Raw genomic sequence first — 27,478 nt, 5'->3', positions numbered from 1 at the left:
ACCAGACAGGCGATACCGTCTTTTGAGTTGTTGGCCAGGGTGGCCAAAGGGATTCTCAGAGAGTAACACAGTATAGAATTGGGAAAATGAACAGCAGATCCCAATCTTATCCAAAGGAATATTGACAACTGATAACCACTAGATGAGGAACAGTTGACTCTCCTAAAACAACGACCTCTAGAAAGGCTGGCTAGATTCACCAGAAGGGCAAGTAGTGGGGAATTGCTGGGTGTGTCAACAACACAGCAGACAGTAGCAGGGATATCAGAGTATAAAGGCTGTAGTGGGGGGAGGGAGGGTATGGGAGGATGCCATCTGGGAAGTGGGTGTAAAAATAAGGCTTCTTGTCTTGGTTCTCTGTTTTTTAAGTTCTTTGATTTATTTGTTTGTGTGTTCTTTAAATTGACTGAATTCTTTTGTCATGTTTATAATTGTTCTTTTGAGTCCATGTCCTGGGTTATCTCTAGGAGAGTTGGTGGGGATATATTATTTTGGTTTTTCACATTATTATTTTTTCTCTGTGACTTTGACATGTGAGTTTCTTTCATAGTTTCTGATTCTTGTGTGAGACTCAAGCCTTCTTTTATTGAGTTTAAGTCTGCTTCTTTTTGTAAACTTTATGTGCCTTTGTGGTTTACTTGTTGGGCATGAAAAACTGGTTGGTCTAGGCATCAGGTTGTCTCTTTTGATTTTATATTGGAGTGGCCAGATTGCTTTCATCTTCAGGAGTTTCCACAGAGGCCCAAGTGAGATGAGGCTCAGATGCTCACAGGCTTTCTGCTAGGGTCTGGATCCCTCCAGGAAAAATGCTACCCTTGAGAATTTGGGGGCTGGGCTGGCCTGGGAGCAGGGCCCAGGAAAAGTGCTAGCACCAGGATACCAGAGGCTGTGCAGGCCAGGGAAGCAAAGGGATATGAGGACGGGGCCAGGCCCAGAGGACTCCGGGGGACCAGGAAAGGTGCTGGCACCAGGATGCCCAGAGGCTGTGCAGTCCAGGGAAGTAAAAAGCAGATTCCAGTTTTTACTATCTACTGGGAAAGACGTTTCTTTTAAAAATATTTATTATTTTTAGTTTATGTATATGAATGAGTATATTGCCTGCATGTATGTAAGCACACCTGTGTCAGTGTCCTGTAGTGCCTGCAGAGGTCAGAAGAAGGTGCTGGGTCCCCTGGAACTAGAGTTATGTACAGTTGTTAGCTACCATGTGGGTGTTGGGATTTGAACCCAGGTTCTCTGCAATAGCAGCCAGTGCTTTTAACTGCTGGGCCATCTCTCCAGTCCTGCAAGAAGTTTCTTAAGGATTTTTTTTTTTTTTGAGACAGTGCCTCGCCATGTAGACTAGAGTGGCCTTCAACTTGTAATCCTCCTGCCTCAGCCTTCTGAGTTCTGGGATTGCAGATAATGGACAAGAACTTCTTTTTTTATTTTATTTTATGTGTATGTGTGTATTGCCTGCGTGTAGGTAAGAGCACCCATGTCGTGCAATGCCCGTGGAGGTCCGAAGAGGCTGTCAGATCCCCTGGGACTGAAGTTTCGGACAGTTGTTATCTGCCATGTGGGTGCTGGGATTCGAACCCGGGTCTTCTGCAAGAACAACCAGCATTCTTAACCGCTGAGCCATCTCTCCAGCCCCACAAGAACTTTCTTAAAATAGTGCAAGAACAACCAGCATTCTTAACCTCTGAGCCATCTCTCCAGCCCCACAAGAACTTTCTTAAAATAATCTTGAAGTTTTCAAGTGTATGACTTAAAGAGATTAAGTTCATCTTTGTTTTATGGTTTTCAGTGTACCGTTCTATCTTTCCTTCCAGAATCTCCCATTCAAAAACTAATCAGGCCTGACCTTGCTTAGCACCAAGACAAGAAAGGTATCATGTTTAAGGTGGTATAGTCATAGACATCTTCCAGAATCTCAGTTACCTAGGGATGAAAAGTCTTTCTCTTCTTTAGAATTCAAAGACACATCTTTTTGGTCTTGTCTGACCTTGTATGAAGGAGGCTGTAAATGTTTTGTGCTGTAGTCCTGGATGAAGAAACCATTGCCTTTCCAAGCTAATGAACTTAGAAGAGTTTCTGTTCCATTAAATATGACTGTTACATTTGACTAGCACTTTAATTTCATACACAGTGACTTTGTAATCCTCCAACTGTGCTCTGAGGTGGGCATCAATATCTTCATTTTACAAATGAGGAAACTGATACCCAGAAATGTAAAGCTGCTGGCTCACAGTCACTTAGCTGGTGGGCGGGAAGATTACTATCTACATCCTACATTCTCCAATGCAAATTCCAGTGAGCCTGGTAAATATGAAGAGGAAGTACAATCTGACCTTAACTTTTCCATCTTTCGGTGGCTCCTGGGCTGCAGATTTGTGTTCAGGCTCCAACATAGGAGAAGAGTCAGGGATGTCAACCAAGGTGGCTGTCTGGGCCTGGGCAGAGTCAAGTACCACTGTGGGAGGTGGCTCAACATCCACGAAGATATGATCTTCTTGGGGATCTTGGGAAGGACTGAGGAGTCCAGAAGACTCGGTTGCTATTAGGGAATCTGAAATAGCTAAATGTAGGTAGATTAGGTCCATCAGGGAGCAGGGCTGCCACATATCACTCATTTCTAATGCTAAGAATTGAAACTGTATACATACATGGCAAGTTCTTGACATTTCTGACCTCAATGATAGTAAAAAACCACCCATTTCCCTAGAGGTTAAACTAAGACCAGGATATACGGCATCTGACACAATAGGCAATCAATAAATGGTTGCATTCATTATTTGTCCTTTAGAGAAACTGTGGACACTGGGATCATGAAAGCCAGGGTTTTGGACATAGGTCCTTTACATTGATTGCCTCTCCCCAGTATGTAAATGGAGGAGACTTTGAGGTTTCAGAGGTCAGTGAACCCCCAAATGTAGGAAGAACATGGGCACATGAGTACATGTGCCTAAGCAGAGAGCTGAGGTATGTCCCTGCACTTCAGATTCTTAACCTGTCATTCAAGGGTCATAACACTGTCTGTTATTGTCAAATGTTCTGTGTACTTCATGCTATAGAACTCAGTACTGGGGGCATTTCTCAGTCTGGGGCTTCCACGGCTGCCAAGGCCTTCAGAGTTTCTCCTTCCATCAGGCACTGTGTTTCAACAGCAAGTTAATCCAACATACTCTCCTAGATACAGAAAATCCAAGCTAAAATTACAATGAGACACTAATTTACATCCACAGCAAAAAAAAAAAAAAAAAAAGACCTAAATCAAGACAAAATACAGCCTCAAAAAGTTGGACAGTAGGAGGTAAGGCGAGGAGGAGGTTGGAGAAAGGGCTGCAGGAAAAAGTACATGGGGCTCCAGATGCAGAAATGGAGGAATATGTAAACTGGTGTAGATTAGAACAGTCTTCAGGGAGCGCCCTCTGGCTGTACTCAATAAAATTACATATGCACATTCCCTGGGACCAGTTTCTTACTCCTGGGTACCTATTCTGGAGAAATTCCCTCACAGCATCTTCCCTTGAGAAAAACACACAAGGACATTCATCACAGGACTATTAGTGGATGCATGGAGCTGTGGGCAGCCTAGGGGTTTGTTCCAGTTCAAAAGGAAGTGGGAAATACAGTAGATGCAACAGGTAGTAATAATAAACTAATGTGCACAAAATAATATGGATAGATATTAGAACATAGTGCTGAGTGAGAAGAACCAAAGAAAGATGATAGCATCATATTATATGCATATACCAAATGTATGTTGTTTGATCTAATTAACAAGGCTGTCGATTAGAGGCCCACAGTAGGGATGGGGCTGGGAACTAGGCATAGGAGGATGATGATATAATGACAGTGAAAACCCGAGTAGATCATGCTTATAGAGCATGGATCTGAGAAGTACAATTAACTCTGCACACCTGAGATCCAAAAAAGGAACAAATTAAAATAACACCAAGCATAAAGCCAAGAAAAGTGGCAGAGCATGCAGGCTGGGGCAGGAGTTTAGGGTATATTCAAGGATGTCTTCTTAGAGGGATTGATAGTGATGTGAATCTTAGAGTTTGGATGCTAAGGCAGAAGAGCTGCAGAAACAGATTATCAGAAGGGCCCATCTAACCAGCCACTTGGGCATGGGTATCTTCTTTGAGGCAGGGCCCACAGCAGACACATATAAGCACTATGACCCGATAGTCCTCTGCTCCAGAATCTAGGAGGCACTTCCTACCTGGCCCAGCTGGAGCTCCATCCATCTGTGAAGTTAGAGCAAGAGGCTCTCTGGATTTACATAGAAACTGCTTTAAGCAGTTGATAGTGTAGGTACCCACGAGGGTGCTCCTCCCGAAAGCTCTCCAGTCTACCACACATATGCTCAGTGGTGGGTGCAGGAGCTCATTCTCAGGCAGTTCCTGCAGAAGAGGTGGAAGTGAAGTGTTACTGCCTGGGGTGGGTCTGCCTGCTATGGTCTTGCAGATCTGCCTTTGAGCACGCATAGAACTAGCTGGTCTCCACTTCTGGTCTCCTTTTCCCGATGTTCTATTCCTCAGACCATCCCAGCAGCTTGCCAAAACTCTGGAGCATAGTCTCCCAAACCAGAGAATAAGTACTAAACATTTGAAGAAAATTTTCTAGTAATAATTCATCCCAGGTTCAAATTACGAAAAGGTTTGAAGTGTAAAAATCTCCCTAGTCCTGTATCTCTATGGCGTGTTTTCTGTCCCATTTTGTCATTGTTGGCCACTAGAACCCTCATCTTAAAATACAGTTTAGCCAGCCCCAGTATGTGAAACATACTAATATCAAGCCACATAGCATGGAGCAAGAGTTGAGGGGACAGTACCCCATACACATGTCTTCCCCTAGAGACCCATGAGGATCAGTGAAGTCCCTCTGGAAGGGCCAAAAATACTGCATTCACTTTGAACATATATTTGATCATGTGTCCCACGGAGCTGACTGGGTTTGGCAAAGCAAACGTCTTCATAGATAATTACAAATCAGAGCACAAAAATAAGTATATTGAAAATTGTAACAAATGAAAGCACAGGTGTCAAAAGACATAACTTCAGAAGCATACATGCACATGAAAACTATTGACATCCTAAGTACAGAGAATGTGATGTAAATGTAGCCATCAAAGCAAGTTTCTAGAGGACATCTTGTAGCCAGCAGCTCTGAGAATCACCTGGAGGGCTCATTAAAATAAAGATGTCTGTGGCCCACCCTCCACACTTTTTAGTGCAGTATTGATGGGGTGAACCTAAGGATGCACATTTCTTCTTTTCTTTTGGGGGAGAGGTGGGTACCAGGGATTGAACCCAGGGCCTTATACATGCTGGGAAGCACTCTGCCACTGAGCTACATCTCCAGCCCTCTTTTCACTATTTTTAAGACGGAGTCTCACTAGGTTGTCTAGGCTGGCCTTGAACACCTTTGTAGGCCAGCCAAGTCTTGAACTTGCAGTCCTCCTGCCTCAGTCTTCCCAGTAGCTGAGATTATAGGCCTGCATTTTGGTACCTTATTGAAAATGTGCAACAGGTGAAGCTGATGTGGATGAATTTGAAGTCATGCTCTGAGGACCCCTGCCTAGGCAAAAGTTTTCTAATTTGTTTTGATTTACTGTATCATCTATACCTGAAAACTTTAACAACAGACATCTACTTCTTCTCATTCTGAAATTCTGGCTTTTCATAGCTAGGCTACTTTTGTGTTCATTTGATACTTTGAAGCATCCCTCCAGGCCAAGAAGATGAAGGGGAGGGGCCTGACTGTGGAAAGGGGGCTGAGAAGATGAGAGAGGAGAAACTCATACCACTTCAAAGGCCTCTGCCTGCACACTGAAGTTGGGGTTGTTCTTGTAACTCTGGATCACACAAGACTTCACGCCTCGTCCCCCACACTCGATGAGAACCTGTGGCCGATCCACAGAGAGGAGCTGGACCTTCTTCATTTCTCGGACTCCCCAGAAGAGAACCTGAGGCGAGAACAGGCAGAGCTGTTACCTGCAGAGCTGGAAAAGAGCCAGGTGCATAACCAGCTGGTGATGGAAAAAACAGACATGCCTCCTGGGGGGCACAGTGTAGTCTTCTAGGCATAGACTATGCAGTCAGTGGTAGGCTCTGTCCTGTCCTGTTCAGCTGGATGGGGTCTTCCCTGGGGTCAGCTGCCCATTTGGCCACACCCCTTCAACCATGAGGCAGGACCACCACTCTTAGTCCTGAAGGGGAAGTCCCCGCTTTCTGAGTCATACCTCCACGCGGTATTTACTCAGTACTGGCCGGATGCTGGCAGGAACAGGGTAGATCTGTGTGATGTCTGGTGGATCAATGGGAGGGAGCCCTTGAGGCCCAGAAGAAGGGATCTGCCAAACAAAAGGAAAAAAAAAGGCATTGGTGAACAGACTGGAGAGAAGTGAGGGACAGTAACAAGGGCCATGAAGCAGCTTCCTAGTAAGACAGGGCTACTTCATCAGCATAAAGTATGAGAACCTTGCAGTTAACCACCTTCCATTATTCAGTAATCGCTAGGGGCGTTGGCTGATAATGCTGACCATCATTTAGTGAACACTCAGGCTTTGCCATGAGGTCGGGAAGACATAGCTTTCAGCAAACTCATAGTAGAGAAGGGAGAGGAGAAAACCCCACAAGCATATAGATGTTCAGATCTTGATAAAATACAGGGACTACAACACTGGATGGAAGAGGGGCTGGGATCCCATTCCCAGCCTTAGAGGCTTAATAATCCCATTGCTTCCAGAGTCAAAAGCTCCAAAATACCCATAATGCACAGCTACAGAAAGCGATCTGTATTTAATGAAACAGAGACCATTCTTAATCAGTGGAGCAGATTTTGAAGATAGAACTCAGGAGGAAAACATGTCACTTCTGTGCCCTTGGAGCTAGAAAGATGATAGAACAATGGCCGTGCTTGCTCAAATCTCTCATAAAGGACCAAGCGAGTCCCACTAAAGACAGGGTCTTTCCCATGTGAAGTTCAAGCTTCACTCCTTTCTAGACCTAGCCCCCACATCTGTGAAGAAACCCTTCCAGGTTGAGTCCCAGCTACTGAGCCCATTCTCCTGCCCTTGTGTCCTCTGAATGCAGTGCATTCTCTATATTTGCTTAATGAAGTAGAAATTAGGGGACCAAGTCCAAAAACCAGGCTTTCCCAAGTGGCCGCGTACAAGTAAGTCACTTTCCTCTGAGCCTCAGATATTGTCATGGTTATCTTTGTCAACTTGACATACCTGGGAACAGAGAACCTCTGTTCCCAGGCCTGTGGGCATGTCTGAGAGGCGTTTTCTTGTGGGAAGGCCCAGACCACTGTGGGTATGCCACCCCTAGGCAGGTGGTCCTGAGTTGTGTAAGAAAGTAGGCCAAACATAGGCTAGGGGAGCAAGCCAGTAAGCAGCCTTCCTCCATGGCCCCTGCTTCAGTCTCTGCCCTTCCTTCCCTCAGTGATGTTCTGTGATCAGGACATGTAAATCAAATGAACCCTCTCCTCTCCAAGTTGGTTTTGGTCAGTGTTTTCTTATAGCTATAGACTGTACTAACTAGGAAAGATATTGAGCTAGACAGCCCTTCAGCCCCTCGGAATCAGATGTTCTGCTAAATATTGCTTTGGAGCTGATGATTCACCTCTGCCAAGCTCTTTGTCTGTCTAAACAATCCACAGGGTTGGCTAAGAGGAAGTCTTTGTTTACTTCATCTCCTTCTCCAGACCCTCAAGCAATACTGCACATGCAGTATCTTCTTGATAAATGCTTATTGGCTGACTGACACATTAGCTCCATATGCTGGAAAATGCCTAATTGCTCATCAAAATCAGCAAAGTGCAAACATATCCCAGTTCCTTTTTTACAGACATATTCTAGTTGGCCACAGCAGATGTGGTTAAGCTAATTACAAGAAAGCCCAGAAAAAGACAAGCACACGTTACGAAAAGCAAATGGGCTGATGGTGATGAATCTGTAGAACGAGCCAGGAAAACAAGCTGGTGCAACCAGGAGCCAGGGCCAGCTGCCTGGCTCTGCCAAGGTGAGTGGGGTCACCTGCAAGCAGCCCTCCTCTGGCTTCAATCGGAAAGGTACAAACAGCTGAGGTGCAGAACAGCAGATACCGCTTGTTTTCTGTCACTTGTGTTTTCTAGGTTTTATATAGACACAGTCGTGTTTGTATGTGAGACAAGAAAATAGAAGTGCAACTGTCCAGGTAAACAAAGGGGACTAATGGGAGGGGGCAGTGGAGGAAAACGGGAGGGGGGAAGTATGAGTGACTATGCTCAAATTTGCATGATAAACGTGTATGAAAATATCCTTATGTAACCCAGCACCAAGCACAGAAAAAAACAGCTGAAACAGTGGCAAGAAAGGAGCCGCCTCTGGACATGCTTCTTATTCTATTTTAATTTGACACAGAATAATTGTGCATATTTTTATTTATAGGGTATGATCATTTTACATATAAGGTGCAATCATCAGATTAGGGCAATTGGAGTATCTAGTACCTCAGACAGCTATCATTTCTTTGTGGGGGGGTATTCAAAATTCTGTCTAATAGCTCTTTTGAATTACTTACTTTGTGCTAACCACATTTATCCTACTGTGTTATAACACAGTAGGATAAATGTCTTACAAGACACTAGAAAGTATTCCTCCAATACAACTGCACATGTTAATCATCTTTCCCCAGTCCAACCCTCACTCCTACCCTTCCCAGGTTCTAGGAACCATTATTGGGTATGCTTTTAAAATATTTTGTGTATTTTTTTAAGTGTATGAGTGTTTTGCCTATATGTGTGTAAGTGCACCAGGTGCATGCAGTGCCCTCAGTGCCAGTAGAGGGCATTGGATTCCCTGGAACTGGACTCACAGAGAGTTGTTAGCCACCATGTGAGTGTTGGGAACTGAAACCCAGGTCCTCTACAAAAACAACAGGTTAGTGCTTCCCTAACGACGAATCATCTCTCCAGCCTCTTGATGTGCTTTTAAAAAGGTGTCATGTATGGAGCTGGTCTCTGACGTTCAGTCCTGTCATTGGTGAAGTGAGAACAATGTTATCTAAATCATAGAGTTGCTGTGAAGAATTGTTGAGACAGCAAGTAGAGCACTTGTATGCTTTCTGGCACATAGAGTCCTCTAGGAATGAAGGCAAGAAGGAACTTGACCCCTGCAAAGATCAAAGCTCAACTTCAAGGTGTTTTTAATCACTAGTTGAATGGAGATGCTTCTGGAATGACTATGGCCTCTAAATAACTCAGAAGTAAAAAATATTAAGTTGTTTAGAGGGAAGCAATATCACCCTGGGCTCCAACTTCTACATATTGTCACATACAATGTCCACTGTGCAATAAGACATGGTATGTAAGGAGATAGGACAATGTAATTAAAATTCAAGAGAAACAACAACTGAAGAAACAGATCCCAAGGGATTTGGGTAGTCTAGTCATCAGACATGAACACTACAGTAATAACGTGTTTAATCTGTTTGATTAAGAGACATGATGGAGAATTTCAATAAAGAATTGAAATGTAGAAAGAAGAAGTGGGCATCTCACAGCCATAAATATGGTCATCAGAAAAAAAAAACTTAGAAAAATCACTTTTTAAGAAGCAACAATAAGATAATTATACAATTTCTTAAAAGAGAAGGGAAATGGTCTCTTTAAAATGCTGAAAGAAATTGTCACCAACCCTGTTCTAAAAAGATCCCAGAGGAAATGTACCAGGTTCTAGTTCACATAGCAAGTGTGTGGCCAAGCTATAAACAGGCCTGAATTTGATCACTGAGGTGACCCTGCAGACAACGCCTCCCAAGAAGCATGGAGACAGCAAGCTCATGAGGTCCTGACATGCTGACCACCAGAGGAGGCAACTGTCATCTTTGTGATTAAGCTCATGACTGGAAGAGTCTCCTGGGGCCTGAGCAGGTCTTAATACTGTATTAGAGTCTATCCACTTGTCTCCCTGATCTTCCTCCAGCTTATTTCAGGTGAACAACTTCTGTAAAATACTGATTAGTAGATCATTAATTAATTAATAATTTTAAAACAGGAAGAACACACAGATGTTATCTAAAGCTAATTCAGTGATTTTAATTAGACCTCTAGCAAGAAGATTCAATGAGTTTCCAAGCATGGAAGAAGAGCAGTTTACTGTTTTAAACTATGGAATTCAGATTAAAGACCAGAATGGAACAGGTTTTCCTTGTTCTGTGCCAAAGTGACAAAGACTAAAAGTGATCAACAACAATGAGAGACAGAGAGACAGAGAGAGAGACAGAGAGAGAGAGACAGAGAGAGAGAGAGAGAGAGAGAGAGAGAGAGAGAACACGCAAATCTTGGGGGCTGGAGAGGTGGCTTAGAGGTTAAGAGCAAGGGCTACTCTTTCAGAGGACTTAGGTTTGGTTCCCAGCAGCCAAATAGACACTAACAACTGTCATTAACTTGAGTTTCAGGGGATACAACATCTTTTTCTGGCCTCAGCAGGCATTGCATGCATGTGGTACACCTATACTCACACACCTAAGATAAAATAAATAAAATATATTTGGGGGCTGGAGAGATGGTTCAGCAGTTAAGAGTACTGGCTTCTCTTGCAGAAGACCAGGGTTCAAATCTCAGCACTCATATAGCAGCTAACAACTGTCTATAATGCCAGTTCCAGGGGATCAAATACCCCTCTTCTGTCCTCTGTAGGCATTGCACAACACGGGTGCACTTACACACATGCAGGCATAACATTCATACACATAAAATAAAAATAAATTAAAAGATTTTAAATGGAAAAATCTCACAAGATGTTAAGGGAAAGCATATTGGAAAGTGGACTAGCTTTAAGAAGGCAGACATACCATGCAGGTCTATAAACACAATGCTGGGGTCACTACTCCTGTGACCAGATGGAAATGGCCCCTTCTTGGGATGTGGAGTAAGGTAAGAAGGCATTTCTAGGAGTTGAGAGGTATGGTGAACAGAATAATGGCAGTAAGAAGTAAGATCTGTGTTTTGTCTGCAAGCACTGAATATATACAATATAAATACATATAGAAAACACTGAATAAATACATGTTTAAATATATGATTCAATGAGCAAGGCAGACCTTGCCTTCAAGAAACTGACACAGTAATGGAGGAAGTGAGTATCATTTAAATTGCCTCATGTGAAGAAATAGACAAAGGCAAAAAGCAGGATGGAAGAGAAGACAACATTTTATATGGAGGTGGAGGAGGCAAGCTTCCTGGAGCTGACATCACTTGCTCTGAATTTTGATAGTTTTCACAGATAGGCAAAATGGGGTTGGGATGGGCAGAGTGGGGAGGCATGTTGGAATGGGTTACCATCTTGACTAAGAGCAGAAGAGAAAGTTTATGAGCTCTGGAAACTCAGAGTGACCTGGCAAAGGCCATAGTGGTTGTAGAGAAAGTTGGATGACAATATGCGAGCCTGAGAAAGTAATTTGAGGAAAAATACTGAGACAGTTTAAAAACCAAGCCATGGGAACAGGGTATTCTCATACAGTCTAGATTGTCCCTTCACGGAATATTAATAGTTATCATGAAACAAAAATGGTCTTTTGGTCACATTTTGGAAATGCTAAGTTTTGAAAAAGAAATTTTGAAACATTCTGAGAGCCTTTACAATGGTAAAAGGTATTTCAAGTCCCCAAGAGAAACACAAGAAACATTTTCAAGTTCTGGTCACTATACTTGGAGGGACTGGTGTTTGAAAAAGGCAAAAATTGGTGAGTATTCTTGAAGCTGAAGAGTGGGAAGCAACTGAGGGTTTCTGGAGAGGGGTGTGGAATGACCAACTTGCTTTCTAGAATATGGAGAATGGAGTGAACAGGGGAAAGATTGAGCTGGGAAGTAAAAGAGTCCAGGGGAGCAGAGAAGATGGTAAGGCGTGGAACCATCCATAGGGATGGCCAGGCAAGGCCAGGAATGCAGATACCATTGTAGAATTGGGCTGTCTCTGAGTATTTCAGCCATAGGGTCTGGGTCAACAGCAGGGTATGAACTAGCCTGGGAGGACAGAGGGGCAGCTGTGTAGGGAAGGGAAGGGAACAACTAGATTTAACTGGTACATGGAAGAACCATTCACTAATGCTTGAGTCAGGGGAGTGTCTCAGCAGTAGGGGAAGGAAAGCTAAAGTAAGCCATCCATAGACAACATGAGAGCAGCTGGTGACAAATGAAGGCGTTTCCAGTTCCAGTCTCTCAGAAGGTCTGAGGTCTGCATGCTAAGACAATGATACTGATGATCAATTGCTTTTGAACAAATAATCAAATGGGAAGACATACTAATGAAATGCTCATGAATTGCATCCATAAGCTTCATGCCTCCAACAATGCTTGTCTATTAAGTCAGTTGTTGGGAAGTTGCAGGGTCTCTCATCAGTGTACCCAGCTCACCACTGACAGGAGGTGGGACCCAGATGGCAGAGCCCTTGAGGTCAACTTGTCTAACCCTACTGACATGTTGGGAAGTTGCAGGGTCTCTCATCAGTGTACCCAGCTCACCACTGACAGAGGTGGGACCCAGATGGCAGAGCCCTTGGGGTCAACTTGTCTAACCCTACTGACGGAGTCTTGAGACTCAGGCCAAGCATTTATGAAGGCAGCTGTGGGTTGGAAGAGCAGCAGCTTGGTTCCATTTGGCTAACCTTGAACTTCATCATTCTCATATGCAGTGTGCTGGGCTAGGTTTAGTTTGCTCAAGTCAGCTATTCCTCCACCACCTCCCTCAATGGCTCTCTTCTCTAATAACCTTGTTTTTTCTCATTGAACACAGTTTAATTTATAAAAAGGAAATTTTATGTGGCTAGGTAAAGTAAGTACCATTTGACACAAACAGAAACTAAATTTAAAACAAAACTAGTTAAAATCAGGGACTGCAGAGATGATACAGCCAGCAAAGTGTTTGCCATTTGTGGTGGTTTGAATGAGACTGTCCCTCATAGGGTCCAAATATTTGGACATTTTGTCCCCAGTTGGTGGCACTTTTTTGGGAGGTCTTAGAAGGTATGGTCATGCTGGAGGAAGCACGTCACTAGGGGCGGGCTTAGAGTTCTTAAGCCTTCCTGGATCTTGAGTCACTCTCTTGTGTCCTATGCCTGCTTGAAGATGTGAGCACTCTGCTTTCTGTTCCTGCTCCAGGCACCTCCTGACACCATGCCTCCCCAATATGACAGACTGTAATTCCCCTGGAATCATAAGCTCAAATAAACTCTTCCTTCTATAAGTTGCTTTGGTCAGCGTTTCTATCACAGCAACAGAAAAGTAACTAATATGCCATGTAAGCATGAGTGCCTGGGTTCAGTTCCCAGCACCCACATGAAAAAGCTGGGTGTGGCAGTGCATGCCTGTAATTCAAGGACTGATGAGGTAGAGACAGGAGGATTCCTGGAGCTTGCTGTCCAACTTGTCTAGCTAAATTGGCTCCAGGTTTAGTGAGAGACTGTCTTCAAAATAAAGTGGAGAGCATTTAAGGAAGATGCCTGACATTTACTTCAGGCCTCCACATGTAAACTTACATACAAATGTGGACACACACACACACACACAAACCCATACATACCACAACACATACACATACAAAAAATCTAGTGCAAACATTGTTATTGGAATATGTAATATGACCCAATTCTTAAACTTTTGTATTTACTAACTTAGAGGGCTGGTGTTCCAAAAAGCACAGTGTGGGACATGTTCTCATAGGTAACAATCTTTCTTGGAGCCACTTAGTCTGAAGCCTGTTCTCTTTTGGAAAGGGAGGTTCTGAAGCCTGTTCTCTTTTGTCAGATGAGAGTGATATTACAAACAGAGGAACAGCAAACAAGGCTTGTCTCTAGAAATGGGCAAACTCCCTTTGTCTGGATTCAGTGTTGTTTGGCATTTTGCCTGGTTCTGATCTAGAACAGCTTGCTGACAGCCTCAGAGCATCTTAACTTTCATCTGAGGAAAGACTAGACCGCCTAGTTTGGAAGGTTTCCTTTAGTTCATACTTCTGGGTGCAGATGGTTCTAGATACAGATGGTTCTGTTGGGGTGCACTTGTTTTATCATCCTGGGGTCCTAGAACCTAACATTTGTAAGATAAAGACCTTTCGAGTCCTACTCTTACCCTGCTAGGTCTCAACTATTATATAACTGAAGTCAGTGCTTGAATTCTTGCTACTTCATTCCTCCGAGATTACCCAGATTCAGTTTCCCTGACAGAGCTTACTCTTTCTACAAAGCCTCCGTTCTATGATTCAAGTGACTCAAAACTCAGAAGACAAAGTCTCTGATACGATGGGCTTAAATTAAGCATGCATCACTATAGTTAATTACAACTTCCAGGCTGAAGGTGGGAACAGAAATTGGGCTTGAATACAAGTGAGTGCAACCCAAAACTGTTCTCTTAATTATTAATGTTCTGGAATTGGATAGAAATCTGTCTACCTGGAGTCTAGCTTCTGACCTGCCATGATGACCATATCATTGCCTTTCTATCCAGCTCAATCTCTAAAATCAACAATTGGGACCAAACATCCTGATTTTGTATCTTAGAGCATAGCAATATTAGTACTAATAAAATAGTATTATGGACTGCTCTATACAATGTACTTTGGTATATTGATTAGCATCGCACATTTTTAAATAAAGAGTCACATTCTAACAAGTAGTATAACTAAGAATCATCCCCATGGGACCCAGTCCCACCATCTTAATGCTCATTCATGCTATGTATATTGGGAATATTTATTGTCCAGTTTTCTCACCAAGTAGGCTTTTGTTTTGTTTTGAATTGGGATTTCTGAAAATCAGGTTTTCCTATAGAGGATGCAATAAACTGAACGTCAAATTCTAACCCTACTGTAATGGTATTCGGAGGTAGAGTCCTTGAGAGGTGACTGGGTCATGAAGCCAGAGCCCTCATGGATATGATAAGCCCCTTATAATAAGCAACCCAAGTAAAGACAAATTGTCTCATGGCCACATGTAGATGAGAAGGCAGCCATCTACAAAGAAGAAAGTGGGCCTTCATCCAATACTGGATCTATCGGTGTCTTGCTCTTAGACCTCCAGCCTTACCTGTGAGAAATAAATGTTTGTTGTTTAGTCTTTAGAATTCTGTTACAGCATTCTGCATGGACTAAGATGAAAGATTAGTCTGATCCAAAGGTAAAGAACCACTGGCCCCTGATGTCTCAGTGAGTGGAAGATCATGGAGAGGAATCTCTCTGGCAAGCCATGCTGTTCCCCCTTTCTCTCTGTCCTCTTCAAGTCCTATCTGGTTCTATATTGGGCAGCTAGACTTCAGAGCCTCGGTTTCTCTTCCTAGGATTCTACATGTGCTTTCTTAAAGGGTCTTTCTAGACACATACTCATACATTCCCTCTAGGACTTCCTGAAAGTCTAGGAGTTCTTTGACTTTGGGAAACTATTAGATATTGTGTAAGGAATAAAAGATTTAAAGGTCCCTGGGGCTGGAGAGATGGCTCAGCGGTTAAGAACACTGGCTGCTCTCTGAGGACCTGGGTTCAGTTCCCAGCACCCACATGGCAGCTAACAACCATCCATAACTCCAGCTCCAGGGGATCTGACACCCTCTTCTGACCTCTGTGGGCATTTCACAACACTGGCGCACTTACATACACACAGGCAATACACTCAGCCACATAAAATAAAATAAAAATAAAGAAAACTTTTTAAAAATTAAAGGTCCAGGTTCAGATCTCTGATTAACCACTGTCAAGCTACATAAGGAGATTAAGTCAGTCAAGTACATTAGTCTTCAGTTTACTGTCTATAAAATGGGAATGGTAGTATGTATTTTGGGAGGCTTGAGGGAGGTCTAGAGAGATGAGAGATATGTGTTACTGTAACTAACACCCTGGGTACATGGTAAGTACTCCACAAATGTCTGCTGTCTTTTTCTTTTGAATCCTTATATAGTTTGATGGGGTTCATGGATTCTTCTAATCTCAAGCATTGATAATCAAACCTTTAAGGATTTTTCATCCTACAACTCTGACTTGTAATGCAGGGTCTCTGGGAATAACTCATGTTATCTGAGTTCTTAAATGTCACCTCCAAGATGTCTGGAAGGAGATATCCACAGGCATAAGATAGCAGAGATGGACTATGCATGGCTTCGCTGAAATGGAACATCAGGGAGGCTGCTTCTTGGGCCAAGAAGGGCAGAAAGACATGGGTTGCATACCCTTCTGGATCTCTTACCTGCAGCAGTTCAAATACAGCAAGGAGGTCCCCTCCAGAGATATTCCCACAGAAGATGGGGTGATAGCACAGCTTGGGGGGCTCATAGTCCTGGTCAGCTAGTGTCACAACTGGAGCAGCTACTGTAGCACCCAAATATTCTGGCTTCCCCTAGAACATAAAGGAAATGAGTTTCCTAACTGTTGTCTATTTGGTTCTGATCTATGCCAGCACAATTTTGCAAATGATTGGTGCAAAGTTAACAGCAGCAGCATCTTCCTCTTGTATCATGTATCTTCTTTTGCCAAGTATCTTTTTGCCCAGTCCCACTCATGGCTGGGGAGCAATGAGTTCTTTCAGGCTCACAGGGAAACTCTAAGAGGACAACTTTGGGGCTTTCCTGACCCAAGCTTCCTTCTAAAGAGTTAAGTTAAAGCAATTACTCTGGGCAGTCTGGAAGGGCAAAGGAAATATAAGGTAACAGCAAAAATTCCAAAGGGGTCTCCTGAGCAGGTACCACTGTGAGCTTTGGAGCTGGGAAAACCTGAGTTTGAGGTCTGTTCATAACATCATAAAGAGTAATGTAATCTTATATACGCTTTGATTAAGTCCTCAATAAATGGCAATAGGAAGCTGATGCTAATGATGATGACAGTGATGACTGAGGTCAATAAGGGTAGTAAAAAAAGAGTAAAAATTAAAATATCTTTGTGTATATGTACATGTATGGGCTTCAAGTTTAAGAACCTTGGGGGCCTCATAGTCCTGGTCAGCTAGTGTCACAACTGGAGCAGCTACCGTAGCACCCAAATATTCTGGGTGGCACCACTTGCTGCCTCTTCCCACTGCCTGCTTGCAGGAGTCTGGTCCATGCTCCTCCAGGACAGGCAGGAGCTGTAGTAGTCAGGAACCATATGAATGTAGCTCCATGCAGATGGGGATTCTAGCTTTATTCACTGCTGCAACCTCTGGCTCTGGACAGGCATTCAGTGCATATTTGCTGAGTGTCAGCTGGTGGCCTTGCACAGTCTAAGGATAATCCCCATCTTCTACTTTGCCTTAGATCAGGTTTAAGTAGCCAAGCTGCTTCACTGGCTTTAGATTCACAAGCCAGTTACATTTGCCACTAGGGAAGGAGGTAGAAATAAGACTTTAGCTCGACACACTTGAAAATAAACAAAACTGCCTACTGGTGGCCATTGGTGAGGTCAGACCTGTTCTGGGAAGATGGATGAGTTAGGGCAGCTGGGTATAAAATGATTGATCTGCTCAACAGTTTAATCATTCTCACTCAAACGGGGCTTGAAAACACAAAGATGAGCATAAACCCAAGCAATATATATAAACTCATCTCTTACATAGCCTCCCAGCTCTCAAGGGAACACAAAGCACTGAAAAATTAGAGAATGTTTTAGACTGGAACATGGGCCCAGCAGAGTCCTGTTCTAATAATCTGATAATCACCATATTTTAGACTCCAGTTAGCTGCAGCCCAGGGACGTGAGCAAACTTCCCTGCATGGTTCCACATAATTTCTCCGTAAGTAAAGTGCAAACTTTCATATCATCTTTCTCTCCCACAACCCCTTTTCCTTTTATATTTGAAAGCATTCACTTAATTTTTTTCTAGGAAGGTTTGATTTAGGGTCAGGCCAGGAAAGGCCATCACTGTAGTGGGAATCCAGAACAGAAATTGAAGATAATGAGACAGCTGCCAGGCTGGGGGAACAGGAACTTCCAAAGATGTCTGGTTCCCCTTCAAATAGAATATAAACACATAGAATGGGAAACACGTTCTTAGGAACAAGACTGAAAAGGTATTTATCTTGTGGTTCTTCCTCCAAAAAAAATCTGTGTTACATACTGAAAAGAAAAAAAAAATCACATTTCCTAAGTACATATATCTAGCCCCAGTTTACAAAGCGGGTATGGGGACCAGAGGAAGGAAGTGACATGAAGAACCAGCCGGCTCCGGTAGAGAGGAGGCTACCACACTGGCTGCCAACAAGTGTGCAGGAAAGAGTGGGCATAGGAGACGTGGGTTCAAGGCCTGACTCTACCTCCAACTATGACCATAAAGAAGGTTTTTGAAGTTTCTAGGTCTGTCTTTCCTTCTGGAAAACAATAAAGAAGTAACAAGGCTTCATGTTCTCCAGGGTCCCTACAACTCTTCTGTGATTCTTGTACCCTGTTTCCTTCCTGACTTTGGCCTACCTCATGGCTGTCAGGAGTACTCTAGAAGGTGAGGAGGCTTTAGAAAAGCTTTTCAAAACAGCTGTCCTAGTTCATAGATTTGAGTTTCCTGAGGAGGTAGAGATGTTAGATAAAAGAAACAAACCTTTGCCATTTATTTTTGACTTCTTAATTTAGAAAAGAATGTTTGTCTTAGTAACTTAAATCCTCCAGCCAGATTTTGAGTTTACCTCATGTTTCAGAACACAAACATCTCTGGAGAGGAAGAGATTTGGTTCATAACAGAAGAGGGTAGATGCTGGCGCAGGGCTTGGAAGCAACAGCCAAGCAAAAAAGAGATCCAGTCTGAATCTCTGATACAAAGCCTGAATCAGTGACAATATTCATGTCCCTCCAGCCAGTGAGAGCAGTACAAACCCATTTCCAAGAGGCCTGGGTGATTTTGCTAAACAGCAATACTATGCGACTGGCATAGCTGTGTGTAGGTTTATTCAAGTATCACATCCCTGTGCTAACTACATTTCGCTAATTAGATACAGTTTTGATTATCATTGAAAGGGAAATATAAAGAACAAACCCTAAATAAAACCAGCATGCGCTTGATTCTTTAGATCATCATGCTGAGGTTGCATCTGGGTACATTAAGGGTACTGGCCACTCACAGGGTCAAGACATTATTGACTTTCAAACAGTCAGTTCATACAGTCGAGCATTTGTAAAGAGGCACAGTCAGTGCCGGCCCTGCAACACTCACCACTGCGTCACTGTCATAGAGTTCCACCACCACCACGGGTGGAGACTCCACCAACTCCATCTCCTCACCATGCAGAACCAATTCGTTGAACAGCAGCATCTGGTTCCAGGTAGGGGAGAGAGTCTGGGAAATAACCTGGAAGAAAGCACCAAAGGAACAGTTAGGTTATTCAGCAGAAACATGGAGGGCCAAGAGAAGCCATGGCCACCATCCTGACTTGCTCATTCAACATTCGAGTGACTATGTAAACTGAGTGGTTAGTTTATTAAATGCTAGGGAGATGAAAAAGTTACAGTTTCTGAAGAAGCTTCATTCATAATGGTTTATTAGGAGAGTGCTGTTTAATGTCCTATTTGCTTAAATAACTTTAATGTGCCCTGATGTTATAATAGCATTTTGCTGCCCTTTATCGAGTACTACCTTCTGCACTGTGCATGCACTGTCTCAGTCAAACCTCACAATAATTCTGGGTAGTTGTTTACATGTATGTTAAAGACCAGGAAACAAGCTTACCAGTCCAGAGCCCACAGGTGGTAGAAATGAAATTCCACCTGGATCATCCTCTTTCACCAAGTAAATACTACTAGCACCCCTACTTTAGGTATGGGAAAACTGGGCATGGGGGAGTCTACAGATTCTTCATGTATGAGCAAATATAATCTTGCTATCAAATGCCAAGGAGTTGACTTTCAAATCTCATATACTTCGTGTAGAATTCTATGGTTTTGTAGATATTTATTGCCTACTTTGAATAGGCCAGGGTCTTCAGAACAATGCCCACCATTTGGCATGACATCTTTTTTTGACAGGGGTTGCTATGGCAGCAAACAATGGTAGTGAGTTGCACCTATCATACAAATGGAAAAAAATCAAAATCAAGGAAAGAGGAGAGCTTGCACAATTGGTACAGAACCATAAGGATCTCACTAGAATTGGCTCATAGCCCTCTCTCCAGGCTGTTCAAGAGGCACCTTCAGAAGGAAGAGTATTATTTGATCCTGATTCTCTTCTCTATTTATTTAGGTATTTGGAAACAGGCTGGTTTCACAGAGCTAAAGGTTTAGTTGTCTGCAGGGTTGGTGGTCCCTGCACCTGGGCAGACACTACCCCATTAATAGGTGAGGCCAGTCTTGAACGTATCCATGGTCACAGCTGTATTCCAGGATATGCTGTCTAATGGGTGATTTCACAAAGTGAACATGGACAGCAGCCACTGGGACATGAGGAAATTCCCACAGTACATTTGAATTGCACTTCACCCACCACTGTCCACTCCAGGAGGGCTGGAAGGAAAAACTGGCCTGGACTCACTCTTGGACTCAAAAGCCCACATAAAAACTCAGCTCAGTTTTCAGCCATCCAGCTCCAGTAATGGTATTAAACTGTTTGCACTGTGGTCACAGAAGAAGAATTTATTGTTCTTTATGTGAGTCATAAAAGTATTGTTCTTCTGTGGTTTGCTTCCCTTCTTACCCCTTTATTTTAGAATATTTTGTGCTGTAGACACAATGCAGTTTTAAATAAAATGCTTCTTTGGAAATATAAGTTTCTGACAGAAAGAAAACCGAGGCTCAATCAACCAACAAACAAGAGTGATATAGCTACAGTGCAAAGTCGTCCTGTGTTCAGGACTGACAGCACAAAGAACTAAGTTTTTTTGTGCTGCTCTTGAAAATAGACATGTGAGCTCTCTGAAACATGTGCCTGACAGTGTGATGTCAAAGCAGTTTATGATCTTCACGGCACCTTCCCTATAGAAATGTTTGGATTACTTCCTTCCCACGTGGCTGTAAATGCCATTTAGTAGGATCCCAGAGGTCATTTATTCATCACGAATTTACTTGGGACCTACAGTGTGTTAGACACTTTCCTGTGCGTAGCTGGCTGTTTGGTGGCCATTTGCATGGATAGATGAGAGAGCATTAACCTGTCCTCAGGGTTGTCCCATGTACAAAACGCCACCTGGTCACTTTAGAGTGGCACTAAAGGGCTCACTCAAACAAATAGCCTCCCCACTCTTTTGCCAAAGTACCATATTGTTTCTTAAAGACTTCCTTAGAGAGCGATGAATTAAACTGGATTTAGAGCATCATTTGGAAGCCTTAGCTAACACTTTGAATAATAAGCCAGATATCCTGGACAGAATATAGCATTAGAATCAAATAGCTCTGAATAGAACCACAGTTTTATTACCTACCCTATATTCAACTTACATGGGTGATCTAACCTCTCCAAACCTTAGTTCCCTTCCTTTCAATGGGCTAGCACCTACCTTGTCTGAGGTAAAGAACACTTACAGCCTGGCATAGAGCAGGTGCTCAGTAAACGCTTGCTACTCCACACACAACTACTTCATCCCAGTCCACAGTTGTTTATAAATGAGTCAACATTCAGGGCTAGGGACATGGTTGAGTTGTGAGTACTTGCTTGGTATTTGTCAAGCCTGGGATCTAACACCTTGCATATCATATATACACATGGAAAATGAATACTCAATGCCTATCATAAATGATCTAATCTGGGTGAACTTGTCCTGAGGACTAAGTATCAGTGTCATTGTTGGGCTCAACACTCCACCCTTCTCTTTATCTCATGCTCCTTCATGTCCACCTGAGCCACTCCTTATCAGTTTCCAAATCCTGTCTCTGAAGGAGCTTTCTTTTCTCTTTATCTTTCAGTCATAAGCTTTTCAAGCCTCATGGCCTCAGTGATGTCTATAATAACTGAATTCCCCTATGAAGTATTACAGACCATCAAGTCACTTTGTACGGGACTGGTGTGCAGGACACTTTACAGAGACTGGTTCTCCCAAGCACCAGGTGGCCCGTTCTCCTGAGAACCAGCACCATATCCACATGGGTGTTACCTGGTGATCACTGGGCTCATCTGGACCAGCAGGGCCTCAGACTCAGCTGTCCGGACACACATGAAGGAGGTCTGCCTTCCACAGCCTGGGTCCTCCAAGGCAGCATGACATAGGAGCAGGAGAGGGACCTTGGACACTTTCTCACCAAAATGGAAGCATAGTGGCTAAGCAAGCTGGTCTCAGAATGGAACAAACTTGGGTTTTCATCTTGGTTTTACCATGTCCAAACTGTGCAGTTTCTGACCCTCCTCCCCTTATTTCCAGAAAGGGGATATAACAGTTTGTCTCCTACTTACACCAAGGGGTAGCAAACAAAGCAACATGTTTCTTACTGTGTCTGGCATGTGGAAGCTTTTTATAAGTGACAGCTGTTATTATTAGTAAAAATTAGGTACTTGATGCAAAACTATAGAGGTAAATCTAGGGCTCAACAGATGAGTGCTTGATAAACAAAATCCATCTGTTCCTTTGAGATATCTAAATCAAATCAAGATATTGTATGGAAATAAAAAATAGAGATAATTAGATGGCAATCCAGTAAACTTGCTCAGCTCCTACTTCCCTCTGGGGCCACCTCAGAGGGCCTGGAATTGCAGAGTTGTTGAGACAGGTGGAGGAGGCCCCAGGATCCACACACTGAGACATCACCTGTTTGGGTGGGCAATTTCATTAGCAGCCATAGCAAGCAGTCACATAGAAGCTGTTTTAAGCTATGTGCTGTCTTGAGCATTTCATACTTTACTTTGGGAAGTGTATATATTGCTATCATGCCTATCAGAGATAAAGAAACAGAGGCACAAAGGTAGTTTTGCTTAACATCATGTACCCAATGTGTGGAAAAGCTTGGATTCAAACCAGGGGAACAAGCTCCAGGGTTTTGTTGTGTTGTTTTGTTTTGTGTGTGCATGTTTGTAGGGGGTGTACATGTGTGGGCATGCATGTATGCATGTGTGCGCACATCTATGTGGAGGCCAACAGACAACTTTGGATGTCATTCCTCAGGAGCCATCCACCTTTTATTGAGACAAGCTCTCCCATTGGCCTAGTGCTTACCAATCAGGATAGATCGTCTGATTCCCAGAATCTGCTTGTCCCTGTCTCCCCGGTGCTAGGATTGCAAGTATACACCATCATGCCTGGCTTTTTTATTTGGGTTATGGGGATCAAGCTCAAGTCCTCATGCTTACGTGGCAAACACTTTGCCAGTGGAGATATTTTCTTATCTCTCCAGGGCTTATCCACAAAACTCAGTGCTGTGGATGGCCCCTCAAACCCCAGGAAAGAGAGGTGTTCACTGCTTTCTGGTTTCCATTAGTTGCTAAATGAGGATGAAGTCTCCTCATGCTTACGTGGCAAACACTTTGCCAGTGGAGATATTTTCTTATCTCTCTCCATTAGTTGCTAAATGAGGATGAAGTCTTCTTCCTTCTGAGGTCTATCTCTACTCTCGCCAGTGCAGAATGAACCCATCTCTCCATGTGGTTCTTTACATAACTTTGTACCTGCTTTTTAACCATAGCACAGCCAGCCCATCTGCCTAGAAGACCACATCCATGCCTGTACCATGCATTATGTTGGAACAGGTCTGGTTCCTCACATCTCCTAGAGCCCGGAGCCAGCACTCAACAGCCTCTGGCTACACAGATGTGGTGCTGTCTCCTATCATACTCTGGGTCTGTGCTTCATAAATCAAAATGTAGTTGAATCCATCAACAGGGTTTGTCTTAGAGAAAAATGTGGACCCTCTTGACATCAGTCAAGTAATAACCACCATTCACCAGCCATTTATACACTTAACTTTTTGCTTCCTGGCAACAACTCTATTTTAAGATGACAAAACTGAAGTTTAGTGAGTGTGTTGTTTGTTTGGAGACATGCAGATGAGGAGCAGATAAACTAGATGGTGACCTCAGTTCTGTTTCTTAATTCCCTAAGATGGATAATTCTATACTGACCTTCTCTTCCTCCCACAGAGATGAAGTAAGTCTTTGGTGAATACAACCTAGTGAGAAGACATCCTATGGGACTTGTGCTGATTAGGCACCTTTTTCCAACCGTGTGCTGAGTGTGTGAGACAGGGAAGAAGCAGAGGAAACAGCCATCTGCCCACCTCTTGTAATACAGCATGTCACCAAGTGGCATTCTCCAGAGAAGGGAGGTTGAAGCACAAAGGTTGGAGAAGTGTGCAAGGCTCCCTGGCTGGTAAGTGCCAAGTCTAGAACTTCCTGAGTACAAACTAGAACTTTCCTCCCCACCCCACCCCCTCAAAGTGATGGCAAGCTCTCAATCTCAGGAGGGACGTCTGTGGTCTGCGCTGTTTTCTCTCTGGCTCATTCGCTCTGCACTCACCATGCTGGGCACTCCTGCAGGTGCCTGAGGTGTGCCAGGTATCCCCTTCTTGTTCTTTCCTCTCAACTTTTCTTTGTCTCAAGACTTGCTCCATCTGCTTTAGGTCAATGACTCTCAGGTAACCAATAGACATTCCTGGCCTGTCCTTCCTGGACTACACTGGCTTCTGGGTCCGAAAGACCTGCGTACTAGGAGACATAGTATGTGTGGTGCGCCCCCAGTCTTTCTTGCCAAGGCTCAGTGCCCACCCCCAGGGGTCCCTCTTTCCTAGGCTCTACTGCATGTCAGCTTTGGCAGCAGGGAAGAGGCTGCTGGCTCTCCAGTTACCTTTGTGGTCTGGCACTGGGACAGGAATGTGACTTTGGCAAAAGGGTCTGAAAGTCCATTGCTGTCAGCTGCGATGAGGCCCCGGGCTTGATACATGTGTGCTCTCAGCTGGAAGACATGCTGGGCTGTGGGGAAGTCATGAGAAGGGGAGGCGTTAAGCTTTTAGGCACAGTGTGTGCAAATGTGTGTCTACAAGTGGCATGTAGCTATGTATTCACAGACAGACAAAGGTGACACAGTCCTGCCCTCCTCCATGACTGGGTGGAAACATGAAGACAGGGACGGGGTGCTGGTGCAGAGTACTTCAGAATCACACACTGCCCTGGGGCTTTCACCACATTGTGTCTCAATCTGTAATTATCTTTCCATTATATAAATGAAGAAAATGACACACAAAATGAATGAAACACTTTCCCAAGTGTGCAGAGCCTAGATTTTATTGCTGCCTGATTCAAAACTCCACTTCTTTATCTAAAATATAACATTTTAGCAGACTTAGAGTAATGTAATTCTTTAGGAATCTACATTTTTTTTTGTGTGTGTGTGTGTGTGTGTGTGTGTGTGTGTGTGTGTATGCACATGCACAGGTATAAGGGGCTGCTTCACAAATAGCTTTTAATTCAATAAACTCAATAAATTTGTTGAGTCATTCATTCATCTATTCTGCTAGCCAATGACATTCTGAGTGTCTGCTATCAATCTTGGTCTTGGTCTCTAAGGTACAATCCTCTAAGGAGGAATATAGACAGTCCCTGCCCTTAGGGACCTCCCTGACAAAGGCAGATTAATACAAGCACCCAGAGCACAGGGCTGGGAAGAGTGAGGCTGAATGCCTGTGAGAGAGCTGAGCAAAGGACATGGGAGGTAAAGGGCAGGAACGAGCATGTGTTTGCTAGGACGAGAAGCAGAGAATGAGATGCAGGTCGAAGAAGATTGACATTTAGCAGGGAACCTCAAAGACAGTTTAGTGGTCGTATTCTTTGGTTGATGGGACTTCACAACCAACAGCTTTTCCCGGGCACCTCTTATTTCTTATTTCCTCAGTCCCTTTCACCTCCTTACCCATCCCCTTTACACTGTCTCTCTGAGGCACTGTGTTAGTGTATGTCCATGTCTCTGTGTTGACATGGGGACTGTTATGTAGGAACCCTTGCATATCCACTGAAATATTCTGCTTTGTTAAATGAAGGTCACAAATCCTCCCACCTTCACCATGCCATAGACATAAATCACACATGTCCTCGTGGGAACTTGTACAGAGCTACTGACTCTCTGCACCTTCATTTCCTTGTTGTACAATGGTGATAACAACAGTTCCTCATGGGGTGATTACAGGGCTCTGAGTAGCTGACAGTGGTGCCTGGCACATGGAAAGAGGCGTGAAGATGCTAGAGTTCTATTCCTCTTGCTTGTTGAAATATTACCCCTGGTGGCGAGCAGCTGGAAGCTAGAAGCAACCTGGGTACCCATCAAGAGAAATGTCAGGGGAGCTGGAAAGATGGCTCAGCTGTTAAGAGCACTGGGTGCACATACATGCAGAGGACCTGGGTTTGATTCCCAGCACCCACATGGCAGCTAACAACTATCTATAAATCCAGTTCCAGGGAATCCAACACCCTCTTCTGACCTCCTCAGGCATTGCATGACACAGGTGCACATACATGCATGCAGGCAATAAACTCATACACATAAAATAAGAATAAGAAATAAAATATTTTTAAAAAGAGAAATGCTAGGGGGCTTGATTAAGCAATTAGAAGCAACAGATTCGAACTGTTCAAAACAGAGGAATTTGTGGAATCTAATAGTTAGTGGAAAAAGCAATATAACCCAAGAAAGGCAGTAAATTGTTCGTATGAAATAAGATTATGGTAAGATTAAGGATAATTCACAGTCATCAAAGCACATTCAAATACAGAGGAGAAGATTTTGGTAGAGGTGACTATCCTTTGAGTAGAACCCTTCAGGATGGTAGCATTTGATAGCCAGGGACATGTGCCTCAGGTGGTTGTAGCAAGGCTATAAGATCAATTTAAAATAGTAAGTCAATTTTTAAAAAATCGGAAACATAAGGCTATGTGGGGCAAGGATATTGGCTATTTTGTCTGGAAGTATAAGGTCATAGATAGTGGTGGTCACTTGACCAAGGACCTTGGAGAAATGAATGAAGCATTATTGGAATCTAGTGAAGCAGGCCACAGGGAACTCTTGAAGTGTTCTCTCTCTCTCTCTCTCTCTCTCTCTCTCTCTCTCTCTCTCTCTCTCTGTGTGTGTGTGTGTGTGTGTGCATGTGCACATACATGTGCAGGACCAGAGGATATCAAAGTAAAACACCAGGAGGGTAAGACCAAAAGTCAGGCTCACAATTGTCAGAAGAAATGTTAGGGAGGGAGAGAAGGAGACAACAGCACTCCCTCTAAGTGGGAGTTTGAAGGGCCAGGTCACTCTACTGGTAGAGTGATTAAAATGACTGATAGGAAAGGCCTTGTAGCCCCAGATGTGGATGGTACAGACTTGACCCTGACAGAAAACAGGGGTGCTAAAAACAATTCTTTACTTGATCGTCATGAGGCCTGCACACAATTTCTGTCTTTCTACCCCATGCCACTGCCTGGCTTATGTGGGGACCAGCATGGAGCTTAAGAATATAGCAACTTTCTCAGTCTTCATCCTAATCCTGCAAAGGATTTGGAAACTTGAGCTCTGCACATTGCCCATTAAGTCAAATCCTCACAGTGAAAGGCTCTCCAAGCTCTGATCAAGTCAAGGAAATGAGGAAAGTGATTCTTTGGGTCTCAATTCT

At 43.5% G+C, this 27,478-nt stretch overlaps 1 protein-coding gene across 1 annotated transcript in view; it reads right to left on the bottom strand.

Annotated features, from left to right (window-relative positions):
* Positions 1–27,478, bottom strand: part of Fer1l6 (fer-1 like family member 6) — a 152,796-nt gene that overhangs the window by 48,171 nt on the left and 77,147 nt on the right. Inside the window, exons 20-26 of the mRNA XM_017801201.2 lie at positions 24,676–24,800; positions 19,134–19,268; positions 16,209–16,358; positions 6,236–6,346; positions 5,798–5,959; positions 4,214–4,394; positions 2,334–2,560 (exon numbers count right to left, since the gene is read on the bottom strand). Coding sequence (XP_017656690.1) covers positions 2,334–2,560; positions 4,214–4,394; positions 5,798–5,959; positions 6,236–6,346; positions 16,209–16,358; positions 19,134–19,268; positions 24,676–24,800 — 1,091 coding nt within the window. The remainder of the gene's footprint in view (positions 1–2,333; positions 2,561–4,213; positions 4,395–5,797; positions 5,960–6,235; positions 6,347–16,208; positions 16,359–19,133; positions 19,269–24,675; positions 24,801–27,478) is intronic.

The sequence above is a fragment of the Nannospalax galili genome, unplaced genomic scaffold (genome assembly GCF_000622305.1).
Source record: "Nannospalax galili isolate Female #2095 unplaced genomic scaffold, S.galili_v1.0 scaffold380, whole genome shotgun sequence".
In the NCBI taxonomy this organism is placed as follows: Eukaryota; Metazoa; Chordata; class Mammalia; order Rodentia; family Spalacidae; genus Nannospalax; species Nannospalax galili.
This window is presented reverse-complemented; position numbering and strand designations above follow the sequence as displayed.